This window comes from Maylandia zebra, unplaced genomic scaffold, assembly GCF_041146795.1.
Source record: "Maylandia zebra isolate NMK-2024a unplaced genomic scaffold, Mzebra_GT3a scaffold11, whole genome shotgun sequence".
Taxonomy (NCBI): domain Eukaryota; kingdom Metazoa; phylum Chordata; class Actinopteri; order Cichliformes; family Cichlidae; genus Maylandia; species Maylandia zebra.
Genome location: NW_027490041.1, coordinates 174,171 through 192,004, shown reverse-complemented (window position 1 = coordinate 192,004; position 17,834 = coordinate 174,171). Strand labels below are relative to the sequence as shown.

The following is a 17,834-nucleotide window of genomic DNA, read 5'->3' as shown; positions in this document are numbered from 1 at the left end:
ACGATGAAGTGTGTGTTGCTCGGGTATCTGTAGTAAACATTATATCTTTGGTGGACCAGAGACGTCACCCCTCACAGCGACGTCACCTACGCAGCTCAATCAGTGCTACTTCCATCAAGTGAACCCACACACTTTGCTTCCTGGCTGACATCCCTGCTTCTCTGCACACAAGTGCTCTGTAGCTTCACACCATAATCTCCCAGTCACTCTAGATCTGCTCAGCCTGTGTCATAGCCTCACTGCTCTTAAGGAAATCACACCACTAACCTGCCTACGAGGCTCTTCCTTCCTTTATCACCTCTCATTCTTTTACTTTATTCTCCTTCAAGACAGCGTTTGTTTCAACCGAAGAGCAACTCCTCAGTTTTAACGATTGTTACTAAAAAGTAACCAAACAGGTTTGGAAGCCTGTTTGTTTGGATCACAGACTCACAGCTCGTTTTTATTTATTTATTTAATTATGTTTATCCAACTAACTTATTTATTAGTCGTGACTGTTCAACTATAAATTGTAAAAGTACAACAAAGGACTGTTGTCCTGTAGCTGAGCATTCAAAGGTCTTAAAGAGACGCTCACAACGCTGCCCAGAAACAACTGAAACTCTGCTGCTCTTCTAGCCGACAACACTTCAGTGATGATCCCAGTCTGCATGATCACATTGTCATGGAAACGTCATGCAGCAACAAAATAGTTAGTAGTGAGGAGAAGATGTGGATTAAGGTCCGATCTGGTCAGCTTGTACAAACATGGCAACAGGTCCGTCTCTTTTGCTGTCAGTCAAAACTGAGCCATCTGTAAAGTTAGAGCTCTTAGAAACCACATGTGGTCCCTCACTACCAATCTGAAATGAACAGTTGCATTGTGGGAAACAAAGTGTTACTCTGCCCACTCGTGCACGCCGAGTTTGCCTTTGCATACTGAACCTTCTTTACTTCACTTCATGTTATTTCTCAAACTCATGGAAGCAAAGCTACAAGCAATGACTCATGTATGAAACACGGTCGTCCCTGAACTGCACTCCCTGTACGCTTGAGGCTCGATTCTTCTGTGCATGTAAAGCAAGGAGAATAAAGAAGGTCGCTGCTACGTCCACCTCCATCCAGAACTCACTGAACAAGCCGTGCATGAGCTCCGACTGCATTGAGTGTTTTTTACTCAGCCCACTGGGCGGATCATTTGGATCCCATCATACAGACGGTTTGTCTCTGAGATTATCCTTAACAGAGCAAAAATGATCTCAGCACGAGGATCCCACCTGAGTAACAGGTAGCAAGGACAAACGCAGCAGAATCTGTCTGAAGCAGCTTCTTCTCAGTGCTTCTTTCTGAGTCAGAAGAAGAGCTCTTACCGTGGCCACAGCTTCTTACGTCGGCCTGTTTGTGCACACCGTGTGCTCCGCTGTTAATATTCATTATTGATGCTCTAATCAATCCCCATGGTTAGTGATGGAGAAGATAACACACGTCAGACATCATTAAATGCTGGTGTTGTGTGTTTCAGTATTTCAGGCACCAAGGATGCAATTTGATATATGAAGGTGAGTTTGAGCAGCACATCTATAAGCTATCAGAGAATCATTTCTATTGCACGAATGATGAAGGATGAGCTGAAACAATTATTCTTTGATTCCCGGACTAGGATTTACCCCCACCAGGGAGCAAACCTATTTAGCAGGGACATACTCATCAAACCCAACGTAAAGCAGGAGGTTACAGCTCTTTGCATCTGAAAGGTATAAAGTGACAGAGTTAGAACTCCAAAGCTGTTTGCAGTTTTTATGTTTTCATTGCTTGTTGCAGTTTGCACCTTTCAAAATCTGAGCCTTGTATTCAGCGGGCGCACCTCTTCCTAGGGCTGCTCGATTATGGCAAAAATGATAATCACGATTATTTTCACTGAAATTGAGATCGCGATTATTTGACGATATTTATTTAACCCTTTAAGACCTACTATAGAACCAAGTCCAACAGAGCTTATATTATTTTTTTACATGTTGTAGAGCCATTTATGGGAGCATTTCAAGTTGCTATACAACTGTTATAGCCCATATTTTAATAATATGTATGCATTAAGTCCATAGTAACTACATTAATTGCAAAAAAGTGCAATAAACTACAAAAAAAAAATTGAAAATCATTTTTGTTTGTTTTTTTACATATATTTCTACTTGGAGAAATTTAAGAGGCTTATCCCTCAAAACTTTAAATACAAAAAAGTTGCAAAAAATAGTTTACAACAACAGGAAACTTATTTTGAGTGTCTTCATAGTTTTATTTTGGAGATACAGCAATTTTTATATACTGCAGGAAAAACAAAAAACAATCCCATGATGCAAATTTGCAAAGAAAACAGCAGGTGCATCAAAATAAACTATTTCCAGCAGTGCAATTCGAGTTCTAAGCATCCCAGCAACTATTCAGAAAAGTCAAACATGACCAGTATAGGCTTTTAAGGCCTACAAGTAAAAAAAACTACATTTCCGCGAAAATGACGTCACTTCCGGTTTCGGCCAGGAAATGGCGGACATGCGACAGTTCGCGCTGACGCCTGTTTCACTGTGGGAAGTGTTATGAACAGCTGATCGGATCGGCAAAGCGTGTTTCTGGAATATTATGTTTTTGTTCCTGCAAGAGCTTTTTATGCAGTTTTTGCAAAGCTGTATGTGGAAGGAAACCGTGACCGAGGACAAGCTGATGGCATCAGATGTAAGTACAACTCCTCCGGTTTCATATGCAAAACAAATTATTGCGCTAGCTTACACGGTTCAGGTTCTACAGGGATTTAAAAATAGTTACACAACACGGAGCGTGCTGCTCTGACCGGCTTTAAAGGGTTAACAATGACTTTAAAAAATAATATAACATAGTGTGCAACACCACTGAAGTTTTTTTTTTTAAACTCTCTTTTCAACCAGCGGCAGTCACTCTCCAAATAACTTCTGCTTAGCTTTCCGAGCTTCCCTCGGGTCCTCTTAATCAGCGGTCTCCAACCTTTTTTGCGCCACGGACCGGTTTATGCCCGACAATATTTTCACTGACCGGCCTTTAAGGTGTCGCGGATAAACGAGGGAGGGGCTAATAATCGGCTCAGTCATTTTTAATGATCGTTGAAAGCCCAGATCGTAATCGTGATTAAAATTCGATTAATTGAGCAGCCCTACCTCTTCCTTTATAGTTTTGTTTCCTGTCACTCCTCAAAACCACCGACTTCAAGAAAACCAGTTTTCCTTTTAAGGAGCTCGAGGAACCTCCCACAACCGGCGCACTTGTAGGCCATTACACGAGTACACGATACAAAGCAGGGAGGTGTTTGGTAGGTGGACGGGGGGAGTCCTTCATGGGTCACGGACACATTAACCAATGAACACAACCAACCAATGGACAACGGACTGAACCATCAGAGGTCATGAGCAACAATGCCCTCCCTCTTTCCCTTTGCAGGAAATCTAAAGTAAACCAAGATAAGGACATGACTGAGAGGACAGAGTACGACCCTCCGCTCACTGAGCCAACCAGCAGTTTATTAAGGTGCAGGAGCGCACCACTGGAAGACGGTGTCCCTCCACAGGAGCACCCAGTCTGACAGACAAAGAAGCCTAATTAAAACAGGCACCTGTCCCTCAGCTGGCTGCCCTACTTGGCTAAATCAGGATTTAGAGTGAAGCCCAAAGGAATTACTCCAGTTTGTGTTTGTGGGTCAAGAGGGTTCTCGCGACTTAACAAAGCTACGACCAATGAAAGAAAACGCTGCACACTTTCCAGGGTAACTTGAAGCTAAAAAGACCAAAGTATCATCTTCTGGCAGAGTAGCTCAAGGATTACTCGTAATCCTGCCTCGAGGTTTGGAGGCAAAGCTCATGTGCATCTTAATGATGGAAAAGCTGGTGCAGCCAAACTTTCACCAAGAAGTCACTCAACTTATGGACACATGCATGACTGTACCACTGGCAACTGAGCCTCCAATTCCTCAGTCTGAATCACAGCTTTAAATCCAACCTTTGGCAATGAACCAGGTCACAGACATGAGCCATGACATTGAGACGTCTGAGGGACTTCCTTCCACGTGGATTCACCCTCAGTATGTGGCTGAGGCACCCGGACGCCCAAGAGGAACCAACTGAACTTAAACGTGAAAATGACTGTTACACTAACAAAGCTGCAGAAGCACTTGGTCACCGTGGGAAGTTAAAGGTGCATTTTAAGCAAGAGGAAACCTGTAGCAGTCCCAGGGAGGGAGGGGCATGACGGGGCTTGCGGAGGGAGGCGAGACGAACACAGGAACGACCTGCAGAATTTATCCACTCCACTTAAAAACTGAGCCTGGTTCTGCCGGAGGTTTCTTCCTGTTAAAAGGGAGTTTTTCCTTCCCACTGTCGCCAAAGTGCTGCTCACAGGGGGTCATATGATTGTTGGGTTTTCTCTGTATCTATGAGGCGCCTTGAGGCGGCTTTGTTGTGATTTGGCGCTATATAAATAAAATTGAATTGAAACCAGAGTAACTTATGCAAACTGATATTCTACAGCTGAACAGCTGAGGCCTCGTTTCCTGGACTCTGTTAATGCGTCTTGCTGTCGGACCGAAGTTGTTCTACTGCTTGTGCATCTTTCTTGTTGATCTCTTCCACGTCTCATGATGTTCTGATTTCTTATCTTCTCTCCAAATGGTAAATGGTACATGGCCTGGTTCTGATACAGCGCTTTTCTACTGGGAAAAACAAGTGTAAAGTGCACGCCTCACCCACTCGTAGAAGCACTTTTTCCTTTGTATTCATCATTAACCTGCACTCATACTCCAGGAACTTGTGGTTAGTATCTTGCCCAAGGATTCGAGGGATCGAACCACCAACTATCCAACCAGGAGATGGCCTGCTCTGCTACACCCTTCTTTCACGTTTTATGTGCAGCTAGTCAGAGCTAAAACAGGAATATCATTAATGACATTTAGCTGAAGAAAACCCAAACAAAAGCCTAGCTTCCCCATCGTTTGATCGGATGAGAACTGAGGCAGCCTTTTGCCTCGGACTGGGGAGTCCTCACGCCCGCTGACAGTTGCTCTGTTACACGGCAGCCTACTTTCTGTTTTTCATGCTCCCCTGAGTAGGTCTGATGAGATATTTTTAGCCTGCTGCACACAGCTGTGCTTCACTTAAGAGAAAGTCTGGGGTGAAATCACCAATATTCTAATATATACACAAACACTTGAGCTGATCTGCAGCACTCGCAGTGATACACAAACTGTGGCTCCCTCACTGATAGATCAGACTGGAGTTAGAGGCCATCCTGGGTTAAACACAGCTGTCCATGTGCAGATGCATCAATAACATAATAAAAACATTAAATAAAATCAGATTAGTGAACTTTAGTGCCTGCATATGGAATCCCCACCCCTACATGAATGTTGACAGCTTTCTATGCGTTTCACCTTTTATTGTTTGTCGAGGTTTCAACTGTTTAACGTTCTTCTACAAAATGTGACTTAAGTTCTGGTGGACGACTCATACCAGGACCATTTCCATCCACGTGCAAAGCATCATAAACTAATGTGTGAACATGACCCTACTTTACAAATGTTCAGCTTCATATATCTGATTGTTCTTGCTTCCATAAAGCTTGGTGGGCATGCAGAGTCCAACTACACCGCCTGTTAAATACATGGACACACACACAGGATTCTGAGACCAGCAGCCTGAGCTCTGCACAGATTCACAAGTAAACACAGAACCTCCTGAACCTGGTCTCTCGTTGCCTGTTTGTAGGATGTATGAAGTGCAGCTTGCAGTCTGCAGGCGGCGGGCGCCCTCGGCATGAGAAGCTGTCTAAGTGATGGCAGACACACAAGGACGTGCACTTAGGGATACTGAGTCATCACTTCTGTCACACGAACAGCTCACTGGTCATTCAAGTCCTAGACCATGTGGGTCAGTCGAGACCTGAAGGATGAGCCGTGGACACAATGAGACCACGTCATGTAGAGCTGTACACGCTGCACGAGGCTCTGCTTTGTGTTACAGCATCTTCCTTTTGTAACGCACAACGTCTCTCTTTATCCACCTCTTTCATGTGTGGCCTTAGGAAGGCTGCTGTGTAACTGCTGTGTTAAGCCTGTGACATTGAATGCACACACACACACCTTTGATGGAGCACTTTACTGATGCGACCCTATAAAACCAGGACTGAGGGGTCAGGGGTCACGGCTCGTGGGTTTCGGTGTGTTAGGAGTGCTTGTGTTACGCTGTGTCTGAGCGCTGATCACAATCAACAGCACAAACACTCTAATATACTTCAACACCTACATGACCCCGCAGACTATATTTAGCTTCCCATCTCGTTGTGTTTCCATGGGGATGAAGAGTTCACATCGAGCGGCTGGGCCTCGGGTATTTTCCAGAAGCAACAACAAAGGGCTCCTGAACCAGAGCTTTCCCACAGCCGGTGGGTCTTCAAGTGATCACTTCCACTCCGGTGAGTCCAAGCATCACTGGGTCTGACTTTGTCCTTCATACAAGACTGCCGTCAGTGAAGACTTCCACTTCACTACATCTGGGTGTTGTAGTTATGTTCGGGATTCTTCCAGTATTATGCTTTTATTTTGAAGAGCCGGTTAGAATGCAGATGCACTTTAAACCAGGGGTGTCAAACTGGCGGCCCGGGGACCCCTTACACTGACGTGACGAACTATAACCTGTGAATTGACCTGTGAAGGGAGGATTTGTTTGTTGTTGACTGCATTGATTGAGGCATGTAGCCTCATGGGTAGTGTAGTCTGTGCTGCAGAGAGCGTGGGACTGCCCCTCCCACTGTGTGTGTTTGAGCGCGAGGCAGAGAGAAAGTACGAGTTTCTACCGACAAGAAACGGAAGATGAAAGCATGTAAATATAACAACAACAACAGCTGCAGCCTGACGAGCCCGGCTGTAAGCAAGCCGTCCAGACTGTGCGCCGTGTTTCCCTCCGACACTCTAAAGCTCTGCTGGAGCCTTTCCACGCCTCTCTGACAGTTACCGGCTACGGGCCCAACACGGAGCCCGACGGATTAGCCAGAGCAACCTTCATCATGGTCCTGACCGAGGAAACAGCAGAGTGCAAAGATGCTGAGGGATCGGCTGTGTTAGTGCAGTACTGCGCTTTTATTTTGTTAAATACAATCACAGTTCGTGCTGCCACGCGTGCACACAGAGGACCGCTGTGTTTATTTGGTGGTTCAATGAAAGATCTGTGGTCACGTTTGCAGCTTGTCTTGTTCTACGATACTTGAAATTAAATTTTAGGAAACATTTGTGGGTGTTTTGTTTTTTGTACCACTTGAACACTAACGTGTCCAAAGAGACGACGGCGCCAGCAGGGCCCACAGCTCATCCAAGTTCGACAAACCTGCTTCACAGCGGACACGAGGAAGCCTGGGAGGAGCGCTCGACAGCAGAGCACAAATGACTCCTCGCTTTAACGTTCCATATGCAAGTTTACTTCATAACTCACACAATGCTTGTGTGCACAGTAAAAGTGGCACCTGACCCAGCACTGTCCAACCACCTCGTTTTCTAGGTGCGGTGTAACAGGTAAGATCACCGTTTCTGAAGCCCCAGTGAGCCTGAAAGGAAAGTCCATGCACTGCTTCAGTGATGTTGAGGTCAGTGTTTTTCTGTCCACATGTGTGTCTGCTACGCTGGCAGTGTGACACATGAACCAACGATTTCCAGAGGGGACTGCATGTTGCATCAACATCTGACAGTACCGCACAAAGGTTACATGCATTGTTATCATTGCACTACTCACGATCGTCATTAGAGACTACAAACACATTTACTGGTAATAGCTACCTGCTAACGTGTTAGCAAAACCTGGTAATGACTTTTCAAATTAACCGATGCACTCTGAGCCTCACAAGTGCCAGCTTGTTTAGGCCGGGGGGGTCTCCAGGTCTGGTGGCAACTCAAAGCTGCACAATCTCCAGTGTGAACATCAAAATTAAAATCCATTAATTGAAAACTGTCCTCCTGCCTTGGCTGCTTCACCCTGCTGACGTGATGGTGCTGGCAGCTCAGGGCCGACACTGCTGCCAGTGTGTTCCCAGCATTGTCTATTAGTTTAACACTATTTCATAATTACTGTTCATTATGATGTAAATGAAGTGTCCACACTGTGACAGCAGATTAACATGCAGAACAGTCCCCATCACAGACGTGTAGATTCTCAGTGAGATCTATCAGAAAGCCTTCCAAGCTCAGCTGCAGCACTCTGCAACCACGTGTTCCTTCACTAGAACTACTGCTGATGTGATGTTTGCAGACACAGAAGAACTTTCAGGTGGAGCTTCTGTTTAGGACTTCTCCTCACAAAGCAGCCGTGGCATTGGTGGCACTCTGGCCTCTCCCTGAACGAGACCGTCAGTTCGGATCAGCACGCCACCGTATCTGCATGTGTTTGACTTTCAGAGCGTCTGTCCTCCGGCTGTGTGCTGACATCCTAAAGTGCTGCAGGCCAGATTAAAGGGATTTCACAATTTGAATGAAGAGATGTCACTGTGAATGTTGTGATTTATCAGAAGGTAACCAACCCATAAACCTGTAAACCAGAACGCGGTGTTTACGCGTAAGCGAGCTGTGTTTGAGCAATGTGGTGATGTGGCCAAAAGACAGCAGCATCATATCGGCTTTCTTTGGGATTTCACTTATTCTGAAGGCGCAACCCAAAGGGCTCATCTGCATCTCTGCCTCAAGAGCTAGGATTATTTTCACCTCATGACGCTGAGTGATGGAAAAGCAGGACGGATGTTTTTCTCCTGGTGAACAGCCCCATTAGATTTATATGCAATTCTTTTATAAACACTCCTCTGTCCAACTGACCTTCTTCTCCTCATTCAGCCTAAATAAGCCCGGCGTGGACTTATGACAAACTAGCTCAATATAAGCGACATGAATGTGAAACGTCCATCTTTCATATTCATGTCTGTGTGTCTCAAAATAAACCGTTCACGCTGATATTTACATCGTTTTCATGTAGAATTTCTTAGCCTTCTCTCTCCTCTTATATTTAAAATGACCACACTACGGACAAGCGACTGTTGTTATGCGTTGTCGTTAGCAACAGCGAGGGCAACGACGAGCATCGCGCGGCTCCGCTAGTTTATTTCCACATAAACCTTTCACAATAAAGCTGAAGATCCTGTTGAGATTTTTCAAAATAAACGGAATCAGGTGAAATAGTATTTACGGACGAGATGCTAAAAAGAGCCGTCAGCACGCCGCCCCGCAGCACGCCGCCCCGCAGCACGCCGTGTAATGCATACAAAGAAAATCGCGGCCGTTCCAACTCATCTACCACTCGACTGCAGCTACACGACGCCCAGCTGAAAACACTTCATGCAGGTCGAGCTGCCCGAGACTCACAGAAGTTACAGAAAACAAAAGTTTTGTGATGAATATCGTTGTCAGCACGACAAACGTCTGATATCAGGGATGTGAGATCATCGTCGCTCAGCCCTGGGACAAACCATCTACCGTGCCTGCTCTCCCTTCTCATTGGTTATGATGTCCTCCAAGGCTACAAGGTTAAAATGAGTTCCTAATCTCTCAGCAGCTAAATGCGTCTTTTTCTTTTTGTTTCATTGTTGCACGTCTCCCTTTTTAAAACCACATTTGCAAACCCTTTGCTTTCCACACAGCTGCTAGCTGCAGGGAAACCCCCTGCTCCCCTCCTGAGAGGCTGCACTGCAGTCACTCTCCATCACCACGGCCCATCTATTCAAGCCCGTCTCCTTCCGTTTGTGCGCCGTGCTTCTGCCGATCAGCACTTGGACAGCAGCGGACGCCTGGGCTCCTGCTGCACGGACACTGATGAAGTTGTTTTTGTTCTGTTAGTAAGAAGATGAAAACTTTAAAGACAAAAGAGAAGCTTCTGGGTTGGACAGACACCATCACATGAAGTTCACGAGGCAACGCTCTATAATCATGTTTTAATGTGAAGACCTCATCACAAATCACCGGCGCACACAGCAGAACGAGTCGTGAAAAGGCCGTTCTTCCTGTCGGTGCCACTGTGACGATGCAATAACAAACACGGAAAATAAAAGTGAATTTGAAGCTGCAGGCAGTGAAACCCGACCACATCTGGCTGCTACTGAGATGACACGGGCAGCAATGGCAGAGGCATGAAAACCATAGAGCCAAAAAGAAAGAGGAAGCTGGTTTGAGGCGTGACGGGGCTAAAAAGAAGCTATTCCCTCTGAGTGAGCCACCGCTGCATGTTTGCAGTGAGAGCCTGAAGCAGCATGTACTCACCTCTAGCAGACAACTTCTTGGTGTTGATTATCTTTGCAGCATACTCCTGCCCCGTGGAGATCTTCATGCACCGCCTCACCACAGAGAAGGCCCCCCTACAGGACACAATGAAGCAGGGATCAGCCTCTGCACAACCAGACTCCTCATAATGTGCAAAGACAGCTGTGAAAATGACATTTAAAGTGTTTTCTGTTGCACTGTTACATCTGAAAGTCCCGGTCGAGTCTCGGTGTCACGAGTCCAAAGTTTCAAGAGCCATTGTACAACACGCACCATTCGACGGTGATACTGCAACAAGTCAGAGGCTGTCTAACTCCCCACTTGTCCCTTTTCAGCGTGCAGAGTGATCGTTGTGAAGCAGCTTATTTTCAGCTTCTTGTTTCTGTTCCTAAACCAGCAGCAAGTGAAGTAAAGTGAGTGAAACATGCAACGAATGAGCAGCTGTGCAGCTGCCCGTGTCCACAGCCACGTGTAAGCAGGCTTCATACTCTGCTGCAGACACAGACAGCTGGACTTCTCTGGCATCTGCCTGAAGTCGCCGCCTCGACATCGCTGGTGCACTTTAATCACGCTTCAACACGAGCGAGCGAGGCAGCGCTCCTCTTTACGTGAGCGCAGCCTGACGACATCGTTGGTGCACTTTAATCACGTTTAACACGATCGAGCGAGGCAGCGCTCCTTTTTCTGTGACCCTACAGGAGAAAGCCCGGGTTAGCACCCGGCGCTGTGACGGGCTTCACTGAGCCAAACGCCACAAACAAAGCTCGACTGTGCTGAACATCATTCGTAGTAAAACTGATGACTTTGCATATGAAACTATGCAAAGTCCTCATCCATGAACTTTGTTGTAGCAAAGTGGAAAAAGGGTCTGCTTTTTAAAAACTTTTGAATCATTTGTCTTTGTTTCGTTTGCCTTCTCGCGCTTCTTCTTCTCCTCTCTGTGCTGACGTTCACTGTTGCTCTTTTCAACCAATCGCTGCTCTAGCTACACATAGTGTATTTGGGAGGCCTGTACGCGAGCGTGTCTGCGCAGATACACGATGTTTCACTCTGCTCATCGACACAGAGAACCAGTTTCTCTGCGTAAGAGGAGATGAAGGAGGCTGAAAACAGCATCAGGCAGGACGGAGCACGCTGCTCCGACCGTGTTTGAACCAGCATCCTGCACACATGCTGCAGAGTAACCCAGTTTTCCATGTGGCTCTTATCAGCACGTCTTCTGCTGTTACTGTGCGTCACCCACAGCTCAGTGCTGCACGGCTGTCGGCACAGACAGACACACTAATGACAGCTGAACATACAGGTTAACCAGAAGAACTTTCAGTGGCTGCGGGTTGCAAACTAAACCACACACAGGTGAGCATCAGGTGGATGTCAGGCAAGTATATGCACATCCTCTCGGAGCTCAGACTAAAGGTCGGGTCAGAGGTCATCAGCTGAAGCACACGTGGAAGCATCAGCAGATCCCTGATCAGCAGCCACACCTGCTTCCTGCTCATGTAAACTGGAGAAGGCTTCAAACAGGCCTTTCTAAGAAGCGCCTCGTCGTAGCAGCGGCAAAGCATCCAGTTTACATCATTCACACAACTTTGCATCCAGTGGTTCTTCAGTGAAGGCCCGCAATAACTCAAGTCTTTGTTCAGGTCAGAATAACAAAGTGAAGCAATCATTTGAATGAACCATAGTGACGTGATGACCGTTCAGGCTGACCCCAGATCAGGCCGAGATCAACCACAGCTCCCCAAAGCCAGCTCGGGTTCAGGTGCATGCGTGATGAAGCGAATGCACAGAGGGGCGGGACTGTGGACAGAAACACGTCGTTGGCGTCTGCACAGAGGGGCGGGACTGTGGACAGAAACACGTCGTTGTTTACGAGTGACCCCACTGACCCCAACGAAACCAACTTCCTGCATTTATGACACACTGACTGGTTTTTGACAGAAGTTGTCCTCAGCCGTGTTTTCTCCTCAGCACGCAGCATTTAGAGGCCACACTTAAAACACGGAGCTATTTCAGTCGGTCCCTCGGACCCTTTAACGCGCTCGGTACTGACGGGCGGGGTTCATAAAGTCCCGAAACAGCCACGAAGTATTACAGACGTGGAGTCAAACACGGATCCTACAGTATCTGACAGTAAGACTACAGGTACAGTGAAGTGCCCACAGCGCCGACTGCACCTTCAAGGTGGGGTCAGGCAGGCGGAGGTGGCTCCGTGACTCCACGGCAGCAACTGAAAGCAGCAGTAACTTCAGAGACACAAAGAGTCACGAACTCACTTCCCCAGCTCCTCGTACAGCTGGTACTCGTCGGTAAACCTGGTGCAGGTCGTTGAAGCCATGCCGAGGTGATCGCTCGGTAAACAGTCTCCACGAATCCCTCCGAGTCCCAAAGAGCCACTTGTCGCGCCGGGGAAAGAAATGAAAGCGCAGCCGGGAGGTCCTGTGGGCGGAAGTCCTGCAAGCAGCGCAGCCTCCGCGTGTCTGTCCCGGTCCCGCTCGCAAACCTCGGCTCAGTCCTGGACGTCGCGACCTACTGCTGCGCTCGTCTCTGCCGCTTGGATTAGTTACCACGGTCAAGACGAGGCCACACACACGGACACACTTCCGGTGGTGAAACCACAATAAAGCCAACTTCGGACCCGCGCTCTCACGTCCTCGTGTGACGTGAATATTTTTGGCAAAATTAACAGCAAATATTTAATTTGAGGTTTATCTGATATTTATGTCACACCAACTAATCCTAATCTCAACGTGATTTTTCCTCTTTTTACATTTTGTGACTCTTAAACTAAGGTTCACGCGGTTCATGATACATATTTGATAAAATAAATTTGATGTTTTTTCAATATTTCAATTATTCCACCTATTTCACGTCACGTTTGAGCACCACCGTTTTACTTCTTTTGCTTTGTTTTATTTTGTAGGAAACTAGCACAACTTCCGCTTTTTTCCGCGGGCCTGATGAAGCACAATTTCACCTCAGCGCTTCCTTATTGGGAATCCTGCACAAGGGCTCCCTCTACAGGCAGCAAGTCTGCCCTGCTGAAATCCAGGCTGTTGGTCCGCAAAACACACGGTTCTCTTTCGTTTAACAGAACAAAACAACTATTTCTGATGGTAAATAAAAGTCACAAAAATCATATCTATCGCTTATAGGTTGGTTAATTCACCCTTATTTCCACTGAAAAGGTCCCAACAACTGGTTCTGAAGGCAGGAATTAACTTAAGATAAATGGGAGATATTTGATAGGGTGGAGGAGCTGTGTTTCCACATGAAAACTGGACAAAGGTATGAAATAAAATACAAAATATAGAGTGATGTGCTAAAACACAGCTTGATCCAAAACACACAGTCTGCACTCCCATCACTTTCTTGCAGCAACCTTCTGCACCAGATGCAGACGAGACAACGTGAGTGAAGGATTTCCAAGTACAGCGAGTTACAGCAATCTAATCATGAGGAGATTGTTGTGGTGCTAACAGTCTTTGTGTCACTGAGGGAAAGGATGGAGTTCATTAATGTTCTTAACCTTTAAAAACCAGTTCAACACATGTAACATGTCCAAGCTGAGTAGAAATGATACCAAGATTCAATCCACGGGCTTGAAATGATACTTCTACTCACTGTGGTTTGTAAGGACCAAAAGGAATCTGTCTTTACTTTGAAACAGTCACAGAGTTCCACTTCCACAGGCCAGCCAAGACTACAGAGTTACAGTAAGCACATGAAAAGAATGGTACATTTGTCTGTTGTCAGTTTGGAAGTGTTAGCAGACTTTATGCTTACAGAAGATTTAAGCAAAACTGAGATAAATCAGTGGCCACCTAGTACAGGAAAAGAAGCTTCCTATCTGTACAGAAAGGACTCTGAGGATAAGGTCTGTACTTTGGCAAATTGATCCTTGAGGTACTTTAAAAGACACTTTTAAATCAAGTGCTGCAGTAAGATCTTAAAGAGCTGAACTGGCACCATCTCCAGTCTAATCTGAAATCAGGAGGCCGTTAGAAAGACTGATGTAAATGTTTCTGTTGTGTTACAGCTGAATGGCTGTGTGGACACCGCTTTCTCGAGACATTTTTATTTAAGACTTGTCAAGGTTTGCACTGTTACGTGTACACAAAAGGAAAAGCCCTCGTTCTGTTATTTGCTTTATCTGCAGCAGCAGAGTGTTTCAGGTCAACACTGCCATGACTCACAGTCAACAGGATCAATAAGTCACCACCTTTGAAGTTCTTTTTGATACCACAAAGAGCCTTGGAAAGCCCAACTGAAGGGACATGGAGCCACGTACAGGAGACTGAAGAGCCCTGTGGGGCCCAGAAGGTCAGCCTGCTGTTAGAACCAGCTTCCTGTTTTCAGACACTGATTTTATCTCTTGTGTGCAAAAGTCACTGAGTTCAGGCTACAAATAAAAGCAACCAAATATATTCAAAATGACTCAAGTTCAGGGGATACACATGCATCTTATGTATATAAAAGAAATATAAACTAATATAAGATAAGAAAATGAAATGTCGCGATTGAATACGGGTAAAACGCGCAGTGCCTTTGTTTCATACGCACATGGTGGAAAAAGCACGGCGGCGACGGAGGACGAGAAGAGCGAAAGCGGATCTTTGAATGAAACAGATGAACCTGAACTGGTTTGTAAAAATGCTGCAGCTTCAGTGGTGTGGAACTGGTTTGGCTTTCGACCGTCAGATACACAACAAAGAACATTTTTTGCAGAACATGCAAGCGGGCCGTCGTTATTACCGTGTTTTTCAGACTATAAGGCGCTCTCAAGCCTTTCATTTCCCCCAATATCGACAGTGCGCCTTATGTATGAATTCTGGTTGTGTTTACTGACCTCGAACGGATTTTATGTGGAACAGGCGCTCGAAAATCTGCCATAAAATGTTTTAGTAGGACTTCGGTAAGCTATGAAGCCGCTTGATTGTCGGAGCATGTCATCAGTCATGTCGATATAGAATAGAATAGAATAGAATAGAATACTTTTATTTGTCAATTTCTTCAAATGTACTTGCCATACAAAGGAATTGAAATTACGTTTCACACTGTCCCATGCGTAGACATTGACAACAATAAGGTGCAGATGCACAACAAAAAAACAGCCCTAACAATAAAGTAATAAATAGTAATATAATAATATAAACAGTGCCAAAAGAAATACCAAAAATATATATATAGCTGCAGGTGTGTGCAATTGCAATGCAAGTCAGGAATGTTTTCAGTTCCCGGTTCAGAGAGTGTTTCCTTGCTGGAGAGTGTGCGTGGGTGAGGGGGAGAGAGAGAGGAGGAGTAGAGTCCAATCTGTCTTCCTATACTTCTGCCAATCTGGTGATTCTGCTGGCTGGGAGTCGGGAGGGAAGAGAGTTCAGCAGTCTCACAGCCTGGTGGATGAAGCTGTTGGTGAGCCTGGTAGTGCGGGAGTGGAGACTTCTGTATCTCTTTCCAGAGGGCAGGAGGCTGAACAGACAGTGCGCGGGGTGGGTTGCATCGTTGACAATTGTGATGGCTTTGCGGGTGAGGCGAGTGGTGTAAATGTCTTGCAGGGAGGGGAGTGGTACACCAACTATCCTCTCAGCTGTTCTCACAATGCGTTGTAGAGCTTTTCTGTTATAGTCAGTGCAGCTACCGCCCCACACAGTGATGCAGCTGGAGAGGATACTTTCAATAGTTCCTCTGTAGAATGTAGTCAGGATGGGTGGTGGAGCACTTGCCCGCTTGAGTTTGCGCAGGAAGTAGAGGCGCTGTTGTGCTTTCTTGGCCAGTGATGCTGTGCTGGTGGTCCAAGAGAGGTCCTCACTGATGTGCACCCCCAGGAACTTGGTGCTGCTCACCCTCTCCACCGCAGCGCCGTCGATGGTCAATGGGGGGTGACAGGTGTGGCCTCTCTGGAAGTTGACAATAATCTCCTTGGTCTTACTGACATTTAGCAGGAGGTTGTTGTCTCTGCACCACGTGGTCAGGAGCTCAACCTCTTTCCTGTAGTGGGTCTCATCGCCCTTGGTGATGAGCCCCACCAGCGTTGTGTCGTCCGCAAACTTCACAAGGTGGTTGGAGCTGTAGGTTGGTGTGCAGTCATGTGTCAACAGGGTGAAGAGCAGAGGACTGAGCACACAGCCTTGTGGAGCCCCCGTGCTCAGGGTGATGCTGTTTGAGACCTTGTTGCCCACACGCACCGCTTGAGGCCTCTGGCTGAGGAAATCCAGCAGCCAGTTGCAGAGGGAGGTGCTGAGGCCCAGTCTGTCCAGTTTACAGATGAGTTGTTGTGGTATTATGGTGTTGAATGCTGAGCTAAAGTCTATGAACAGCATTCTCACATATGAGTCTTTCTTGTCCAGATGAGTTAGGGCTGGGTGGAGGGCAGAGCAGATTGCATCCTCTGTGGATCGTTTCGCTCTGTATGCGAACTGGTGTGGGTCCAGGGTGGGAGGTAGGGTGGATTTGATGTGTGACATGACTAGTCGTTCAAAGCACTTCATAATAATGGGTGTCAGTGCCACGGGGCGGTAGTCATTGAAACAGGCTGGGGATGGTTTCTTTGGCACAGGTATGATGGTGGCTATCAAAGATATATCCTGATAAATGTTTTTGCCCATAGATAGAGTCATATTTGCATTCCTATGCTGAACTGATATCATACACAGATGCATACAATTGTCAAACTATGTTTTCATTTAATGTCACTTTCTCAGTTTTTCTCTGTCATATATGTGGACAGACAGACAGATTCATTAACCCTTATTTAACCAGGAAGAGCCATTGAGACTAAAAACCTCTGGCCAAGATAGGCAGCAGCAGCTGTCTCAGAAATGACTCAATTAAACACAGGCAGCAACAACACACATGCAAACATAAATGAAAAAATTAAATAAAATTCAGTAAAATTCAATAAAGTTCAAATAAAAATAAAAAATCAGTTAAAATAAATCAGTCTAACTGAAACAGTTGCATGTTATGGGCCTCAAGGATTCGTAGTTTAGATTTAAAAGCACTTATTGAAATGAATTCAGGACGAAGAGAATACCGACCAGCATGTTTCATTGCAAGCAGGGAACATAGATAAGAAGGCAGCAACCCAAGAATCGCCTTAGATATAAACTGAGTTCCTCCGACTTACCAAAGCAGGCCGTCCTACCTGAGAGTATACGAGATACTGAGATTCACGGTTAGTGATGAACCTCAGAGAAGGATACACAGTATGAACCATTCAAAGACACTGAGCAGAAGCATTCATATATAGAATATCTCCATAATCCAGCACAGGCAAACATGCTGCAGCAACCAGCTGCTTCTTTGTATTAAAGGAGAAACACAACTTCTTTTGAAAATAAACTCAACTTCAGGTTTTTCACAAGGTTCTCTACATGTGGTTTGAAGGTGAGTCGTCAATTAAGAGTCCCAGATATTTACAGGTGTGAACCAACTCTATCTGTACAGAAAGCATCGTCATCATCAGTTGGCTGCCTGACTTGCTGACTGGGCTGATTATCTCCTCTCGTTTCTAAGAATAGACCTTTTCATTGAGGAACAACTGCACGGCTACATGTTG

At 46.0% G+C, this 17,834-nt stretch overlaps 1 protein-coding gene across 6 annotated transcripts in view; it reads right to left on the bottom strand.

Moving 5' to 3' along the window:
- Positions 1-12,823, bottom strand: part of LOC112433205 (calcium/calmodulin-dependent protein kinase type II delta 1 chain) — a 78,111-nt gene extending 65,288 nt beyond the window's left edge. For 2 of the 6 annotated variants that reach the window (XM_076881388.1, XM_076881389.1), the window contains exons 1-2: positions 12,553-12,823; positions 10,277-10,371 (exon numbers count right to left, since the gene is read on the bottom strand). In XM_076881388.1, the coding sequence (XP_076737503.1) occupies positions 10,277-10,371; positions 12,553-12,614 (157 nt within the window). In that variant the 5' untranslated portion in view covers positions 12,615-12,823. The remainder of the gene's footprint in view (positions 1-10,276; positions 10,372-12,552) is intronic. The other 4 variants (XM_076881390.1, XM_076881391.1, XM_076881392.1 and 1 more) reach the window with 4 other exon arrangements.
- Positions 12,824-17,834: the final 5,011 nt, after the last annotated feature.